The 8,591-nt window shown below is 43.4% G+C and overlaps 1 protein-coding gene across 1 annotated transcript; it reads right to left on the bottom strand.

Annotated features, from left to right (window-relative positions):
- Nucleotides 1-1,391: 1,391 nt before the first annotated feature.
- LOC130291988 (mucin-2-like) lies at nucleotides 1,392-8,179 on the bottom strand. The gene is made up of 3 exons (XM_056541420.1): nucleotides 7,746-8,179; nucleotides 4,526-4,629; nucleotides 1,392-1,721 (listed from the first exon to the last, which is right to left on the bottom strand). Exons 1-3 carry the CDS (start codon nucleotides 8,062-8,064, stop codon nucleotides 1,392-1,394), a joined length of 753 nt encoding a protein of 250 aa, XP_056397395.1. The 5' UTR covers nucleotides 8,065-8,179.
- Nucleotides 8,180-8,591: the final 412 nt, after the last annotated feature.

The raw sequence follows: 8,591 nt of genomic DNA, 5'->3' as shown, positions 1-8,591 counted from the left end.
AGAGCTCTCTGCTGACATCACGAGCACAGTGCTCTCTGCTGACACCTCTGTCCATTTTAAGAACTGTCCAGAGTAGGAGAAAATCCCCATAGCAAACATATGCTGCTCTGGACAGTTCTTAAAATGGACAGAGGTGTCAGCAGAGAGCACTGTGCTCGTGATGTCAGCAGAGAGCTCTGTGTTACAAAAAGAAAAGAATTCCCTCTGTAGTATTCAGCAGCTAATAAGTACTGGAAGGATTAAGATTTAAGTAATTTACAAATCTGTTTAACTTTCTGGCACCAGTTGATTTAGAAAAAAAAATAAAAAATAAGAAAAGAAAAGTTTTCCACCGGAGTACCCCTTTAACTTTCTGGCACCAGTTTATTTTATAAAAAAAAAAAAAAAAAAAAAACATTACACCGGAGTACCACTTTAAAACTGCCTCTGTAGCGCTCATCTAGTACAGAGCATTCACTGAACGTTAACAAGTTGCTCTCTTTGAGCACCATCGGACACCATTGCTTGCCGGCTACCGGTCAATGACTAGACATCAGCAGAAGTGGCAAAAACCATGGGCAGTTGTTTTCAATAAAAAATCATATACAGTGACCCCCCGACCTACGATGGCCCCGACATATGATCATTTCAGCATACGATCACTCTCAGAGGCCATTGCATGTTGAAGGCAGCATCAACATACGATGCTTTGTATGTCGGGGCCATCGCATAAACGGCTATCCTGCAGCGCAGACTGCTTCAGCTGCCACCGGATAGCCGTTTTCGGTGCCCCGTGTGGTCCGCTGACGATCACTTACCTGTCCTCGGGGCTCCGGCGCGTCTTCTTCGGGATCCCCTGCATCGTCGGCGCTCTCCATCGTCGTCATCACGTTGCTGCGCACGCCGTCCTGTCATCCAATAGGAGCAGCGTGCGTAGCGACGTGATGGCGGCGACGGAGAGCGAGGATGCCGGGGAAGCAGAGGCCTTGCCGGAGCGTCGGGGACACCTCGGGGACGCGGCGACAGCGATGGAGGGCGACATCCACGGCAGCGGTGACGGTCCGGAGCGGCGGGGACAGGTGAGTACAACTTCCTCTAACAGTGGTCTACAACCTGCGGACCTTCAGATGTTGAAAAACTACAACACCCAGCATGCCCGGACAGCCAACGGCTGTCCGGGCATGCTGGGTGTTGTAGTTCTGCAACATCTGGAGGTCCGCAGGTTGTAGACCACTGTCCTATACTTTACATTGCACGTATCCCTCAACATACGATGGTTTCAACAAACGATGGTCCATTTGGAACGGATTACCATCGTATGCTGAGGGACCACTGTACTTGGATATAAGATATAAATATTCAATTAAATTATTTTGTTACGCAACGTAAATATTTACAACAACGATTTTTGCTTATACTCCATGGTGTCCTCGTCCTCCTTCACAGGTGGGATGGGTGTGATCGTTGTTGGGGCTAATATTGTGGTGACCTGGGTTATGATGCAGGTGTTCTCCTCCGTGGGGCGCATCACGTGGGCTGCACCTTGGTGGATGTCTTGGCGGTTGGGAGTCAGGACAGGGTTGTGGACGAAAGTGTTCCGGCTCCGGGTTATTGTTCCAATAGGAATCGTTGGGATAGTATGATGTGCAGTTTGAGGTGCCGGGAAAATTGCTCGCGGTAGTCGGCAGAACATTGGAGCCGCCGAGAGACAGGAAACTTCCAAAGTTAAATAAACCCAAGACCTACAAGGACAAAAGTCACATCAGATCATCAATATACATTAAGTAAACAAGTAATAGTGTATGGGACCAATCAAAAATTGAGGGTTTCAATGCTTTATTCCTATTAGATTCCTTAGATCATGACTGGGGTTATGTTTCTCCTTTATGTCGCTTTCTCTAAGGAAACACATTAGACCTCATTGCAGCCAGTCAAAGCTAGTGTTGAGCACGACTATTCGTAAGGCTAATTTTTATCGCAAATATCGGCACATTTTCGCGATTTCACGAATATTTAGAATAAAGTGCCATATATTCGTAGTGACGAATATTTTTAGTTTTTTTATTTGCACATTCTATTTTTACGCAAATTTTTATGGTAATTTTTCATGCGAATTTTCGCATGAAAAAAAAAAGGGAATGAACATAGTGAATATGCGAATCATCAATATATTTGCGAAATATCGCGAATTTGAATATGGCCCTTGCCGCTCATCATTAGTCAAAACCCTGGTTTGTACTGATCAGGGGCAATAACCCTGAAACAGCTACAGATGGATAATCTTTCCTTCTGGAAAGATTGCTGGCTTGGCATACATTCCCAGTCATGTTCCTGGTGGTCTAATGTAATCTAGGGAATCAATACTTGGTAGCTTAGATTATATAAATGGGTTTATATTTTATTCTCTGGTGCTCTAGAGCATTGGTCTCCAAAATGTGGCCCTCTAGTCATCGCAAAACTACAACTCCCAGCATGCCTGGACAGCCAACGGCTGGGAGTTACAGTTTTGAAACAGCTGGTGGGCCACAGTTTGGAGATCACTGTTCCAGAGCAAAAAAAAAAAATAGGACTCATGCCTATTGGTCAATTGGTTTATTCACATCTTCAGTATCCAGCAATGTGTCCTGTATGACAGAAAGCTGAACACAGATTCACAAGGTATTCAGCTTCTTGTCCTGCCCCGATCCTACAGATCAGTGCCAGGAAGGAAGAGAAGGGAAAAGTGTGGCTGTTTCTGAATAGTCCTTTATTACTTCTACAGGTTGTTAACCCCTACGGACCCGGGCTTTTTCCGTTTTTTCATTTTCAATTTTTCCTCTTTAACTTTAAAAAAATCCTAACTCTTAAAAATTTTCATCAAAAATTCTATATGATGGCTTATTTTTTGCGTCACTAATTCTACTTTGTAATGAGATTAGTCATTTTACCCATAAATCTACGGTGAAACGGGAAAAAAAAAATCAATGTGCGACAAAATTGATGAAAAAACACTATTTTGTAAGTTTTGGGGGATTCCGTTTTTACGCAGTACATTTTTCGGCAAAAATGATACCTTATCTTTATTCTGTAGGACCATATGGTTAAAATGATACCCTACTTATATAGGTTTGATTTTGTATCACTTCAGAAAAAAATCATGAATACATGCAGGAAAATGTATACGTTTAAAATGGTCATCTTCAGACCCTTATAACTTTTTATTTTTCTGTGTTCAGGGCACTATGAGGGCTCATTTTTTGCACCGTGATCTGATGTTTTTAGCGGTACCATTTTTGTTCTGATCAGACTTTTTTGGGACTTTTGAATTTTTTTGCGCGTACGCCATTAAACGTGCAGTTTAAAAAGCGTATATTTTTTATAATTCGAACATTTCTGCACGCGGCGATACCACATCTGTTTATTTTTATTTACACTGTGTTTTTTTTATTCTTGGAAATGCCGGGTGATTCAAACTTTTATTAGGGGAAGGGATAATTGAAAGGGTTAATGTTTCTTTTTACACTTTTCTTATGCAATATTATAGCTCCTATAGGGGGCTATAACATTGCATTAACTGATCTTTTACACTGATTGATGCATCTCCATAGGAATGGATCAATCAGTGTTTTCGGCGATTGATTGCTCAAGCCTGGATCTCAGGCTTGAAGCATTCATTCGGCGATCGGACAGCACAGGAGAAGGTAAGAAGACCTCCTCCTGTGCTACAGCTGTTCGGGATGCCGCGATTATACCCCGGCGATCCCGAACAGCTCCCTGAGCTAACCGGCAACTTTCACTTTCGTTTTTAGCCGCGCGGCTCAGCTTTGATCGCGCGGCTAAAGGGTTAATAGCACGCGGCACCGCGATCAGTGCCGCGCACTATTAGAGACGTGTCCCGGCTTCACTATGACGCCGGGCCCGCCGCGATATGATGCGGGGTCACTGTGTGACCCCGCTTTATATCGCAGGACTGGGACCCAGGACATACCCATATGTCCTGGGTCCTTAAGAGGTTAAAGGGGTACTCTGGTGGAAAACTTTTTTTTTTTTTTTTTTTTATCAACTGGTGCTAGAAAGTTAAACAGATTTGTAAATTACTTCTATTAAAAAAAATCTTAATCCTTCCAGTACTTATAAGCTGCTGAATACTACAGAGGAAATTAGTTTCTTTTTGGAACACAGAGCTCTCTGCTGAATCACGAGCACAGTGCTCTCTGCTGACACCTCTGTCCATTTTAGGAATTATCCAGAGCAGCATATGTTTGCTATGGGGATTTTCTCCTACTTTGGACAGTTCCTAAAATGGACAGAGATGTCAGCAGAGAGCACTGTGCTCGTGATGTCAGCAGAGAGCTCTGTGTTCCAAAAAGAAAAGAATTTCCTCTGTAGTATTCAGAAGCTAATAAGTACTGGAAGGATTAAGATTTTTTTTTTAATAGAAGTGATTTACAAATCTGTTTAACTTTCTGGCACCAGTTGATTTAAAAAAAAAAAAAAAAAGTTTTCCACCCCCTTTAATAGGTAATGCACTTTATGACTGTAATAGATAAACTTAAATGACACTTACCGAAAATAAGGCAAATAGGCCTAAAAGTGCAGCAACCGCTGCTGCCAACGCTATGAGGATAATTGCCCAGTATGGAAGGCGGCGTCCGGTACCGGCAGCAATATCTATAAATCAAACATAAGCATTATCAGAAGTGAGGGTTAATATAGCTGAATATCTGGAAAGACGGAGGGAAGATGTCCATACCACGGAGGTTTTGGGGCGGAGCCATGTTGCATATAATGAAGCAATGCTAGTATTATAGTCTAGGGGGCAGTATTTCCCAACCAGGGTGCCTCCTGCTGTTGCAAAACTACAACGCCTAGCATGCCCAGACAGCCTTCGGCTGTCTGGGCATGCTGGGCGTTGTAGTTTTGCAACAGCTGGAGGCACACTGGTTGCGAAACACTGCTCCCTAGACTATATTAAAGGGGTATTCCAGGGAAAAACTTTTTTTAATATATATATATATATATATATATATATATATATATATATATCTCTTTTAACTGGCTCCATAAAGTTAAACAGATTTGTAAATTACAATATGAATTCGGGTAGAAAAACAGACATGGTGCACATCTACAGTCTTGTATAATGATCTAATTGCTTCTCAGCACAATATCAAACACTAACAGGTTGTTATTATACATTTTTGATCAAAAAGTACAAGCCCACTCGCCACGTCAAGGCCACCTATTCAGAGTGGGTCCCTAACGTCCCTAGCATAAAATGGCGCAGCACCGGGCGGCGACCACCACCGCCGCGACACAGGTGCCCACGGGGGGGGGGGGGGAGTGACCCACTGGCAGAGCGGCCCCAATGCCTCTCAAACCAGTCTATAGGCCGCACCCGCCCGCAGACACAGCGCCACGAAAGCAGCAGACACAGCGCCACGAAAGCAACAGACGCCGCCCCGCACCACACCAGTGTGAACAAGGTGTAATGGCTCACTTACCTTGCTCTCCCAGTCAGACTGGGAGGCTGCTAGGAGTGAAATGGCCCTAGTGTGGCTAATTACCACCTATATAGGTTTGGGCTGAGGGGGGTGGGGAAGAGTGCAGCACATGTTCAAAAAAAAAAAAAGGGGGAAGACAGAAATCACAAAATGAATTTGAGTAGAATACAGACATGGTGCACATCTACAATCTACGTTAGGGACCCACTCTAAATAGGCGGCCTTGACGTGGCGAGCGGGCTTGTACTTTTTGATCAAAAATGTATACTAACAACCTGTTAGTTTTTGATATTATGCTGAGAAGCAATCAGATCATTATACAAGACTGTAGATGTGCACCATGTCTGTTTTTCTACCCGAATTCAGATTTGTAAATTACTTCTATTAGAAAATCTTAATCCTTCCAATAATTATCAGCTCTTGAAGTTGAGTTGTTCTTTTCTGTCGGGCAACAGTGCTCTCTGCTGACATCTCTGCTTGTCCCGGGAACTGCACAGAGTAGAAGAGGTTTGCTATGGGGATTTGCTTCTACTCTGGACAGTTCCCGAGACACGTGTCATCAGAGAGCACTTAGACAGAAAAGAACAACTCAACTTCAGCAGCTCATAAGTACTGAAATGATTAAGATTTTTTAATAGAAGTAATTTACAAATCTGTTTAACTTTCTGGAGCCAGTTGATATATATATATATATAAAATTATTTTTATCCTGGATAACCCCTTTAATGGAACACAGCTGGGAAAACAACCAAACTGCAGGTTTACATACTACTCACTAGATGGCGGTGTAATACAGCAAATGGTAGAAAGTCAAATCGCTTTATAAAGAATTAGAAGTAAAAAAAAGGTTTAAAAGTGTCCTTTCTCAAGAAATATCTCTAAGGGACAGTGGAATATTACAAGGAACATGGCTTCACTCCCAAACCCTTGTAATATGGACATCTTCCCTCCGTCTTTACTTCATACACTGGGAATATTGAGGGTAATAACTCCCAGTCCTGTGCTGGTTTGCTTGTATATATTTGATCCTAGTTCAAACAAATGACTGTATTTCCTGCATTTGAATTTTTAAAAATATGTTTTTATCAGTTCCTCGTAGGACCACAGTGCTCTCAGCTGACACCTCTGTCCGTGTCAGGAACTGTCCAGAGCAGGAGCAAACCCCATAGCAAAACTCTCCTGCTCTGGACAGTTCCTGACATGGACAGAGGTGTCAGCAGAGAGCACTGTGGTCAGACTGGAAAGAACTACACAACTTCCTCTGGAGCATACAGCAGCTGAAAAGTACTGGAAGGTTTAAACATTTTTAATAGAAGTAATGTACAAATATGTAGAACTTTCTGGCACAAGTTGATTTAAAAAAAATGTTTCCCTCTGGAGTACCCCTTTAAAGCGCACATCCCAAGTTTCAAGCCTGCACAATCTTCAGGAGACACAGGGTGCCAAGGCAATCTTACCACTCTTAGTAAAGTTCCATGCACCAGACCTGTCCGTGAGACATGGTACGATTGCCTAGACAACTATATCACCCAGTGTGGCCTGCGTCTTCCCACGCTTGAGCTGAAGATCGCTCCCGCCTAAAATTTGGGGCTTGTGCTTTAAGCGGTTAAGCGACAGGATTAAGTTGCACACAACTTAAACAAAACCCTCTATGCAGCTTTTTCACAAATTGTAAACCAAAGAACCTGTCACACTTAATTTCCAATGAAATCAGGTTTTGCACTGACACAACAGATACAGAACACTCTGTTTTACGACAATTAATATATGCGTCCTACTCCTCTCTGTGTTGTTCACTGCACACTGTCCCTTAAAGAGATCTTCTTCTAACACCTGTTGTCTCTATAAATTTCTGTTGAAGCTATGTGCCTAGGCTTTTATATTGGCTCTGACATTACCCCTTTACTGCCTCCTGACTGGCTAGGAGAGCTGTTTGAAAGCATTATAGATACTCCTTCTCATTTCTACCATGTTGCCGCCCAAAGCTCATGTTCTAGCCAAACTGAACTTTTAGTTCTGACCGGACTCAGGTCCTACATATTTGAATTGCCCATCTCTACTCCTAGGATGATCATATAGGCTCTGGGGGACAGTTGCCTATAACAGATGCTATAGAGTGACATCCATTGCCCATAGGCTGTAACATCCATTAAATGGATACATCATTAAAGCAGCAAGTCGTACGGGCACACTAATACTCTACTGTCTATGGACCTGCCACAGATAACGTAATACTTATAGTTTGTCAACAGGATTACATTGACTGAATAATATTGTACTTACTGTTGGCCGTAGTACTGGCTGTTGCTGGTGTGGATGTTTGGCCTGCATTGGTAATAGAAGTTTGTCCCTTACTAATAGTTGAAGCAGTGTTAGAATTTGAGTCAGTTGTAGCTGTAGTAGCCATGGAAGGTCCAGTAGCTGTTGATCCTCCTGACGTAGTTGAAGCTGCAGAAGCTGTGGAAGGTCCAGTAGATGTTGATCCTCCTGATGTAGTTGAAGCTGCAGAAGCTGTGGAAGGTCCAGTAGCTGTTGATCCTCCTGACGTACTTGAAGCTGCAGAAGCTGTTGAAGGTCCAGTAGATGTTGATCCTCCTGGCATAGTTGAAGCTGCAGGAGCCGTGGAAGGTCCAGTAGATGTTGATCCTGCTGATGTAGTTGAAGCTGCAGTAGGCGTGGAAGGTCCAGATGTTGCTGATCCTGCTGAAGTAGTTGGAGTTGCTGTAGTAATTGGAGGTGTAGAAGTAGTTGGAGGTGTACTAGTAGTTGGAGGTGTACTAGTAGTTGGAGGTGCAGTAGTAGTTGGAGGTGCAGTAGTAGTTGGAGGTGCAGTAGTAGTTGGAGGTGCAGTAGTAGTTGGAGGTGCAGTAGTAGTTGGAGGTCCAGTAGTAGTTGGAGGTGCAGTAGTAGTTGTAGGTGCAGTAGTAGTTGGAGGTGCAGTAGTAGTTGGAGGTGCAGTAGTAGTTGGAGGTGCAGTAGTAGTTGGAGGTGCAGTAGTAGTTGGAGGTGCAGTAGTAGTGGGAGGTGCAGTAGTAGTGAGAGGTGCTGTAGTAGTTGGAGGTGCAGTAGTAGTGGGAGGTGCAGTAGTAGTGGGAGGTGCAGTAGTAGTTGGAGGTGCAGTAGTAGTTG

Source organism: Hyla sarda, chromosome 9, assembly GCF_029499605.1.
Source record: "Hyla sarda isolate aHylSar1 chromosome 9, aHylSar1.hap1, whole genome shotgun sequence".
Lineage (NCBI taxonomy): Eukaryota > Metazoa > Chordata > Amphibia > Anura > Hylidae > Hyla > Hyla sarda.
Note: the sequence above shows the minus strand (reverse complement) of the source record. Positions and strands in the feature narration are given on the sequence as shown.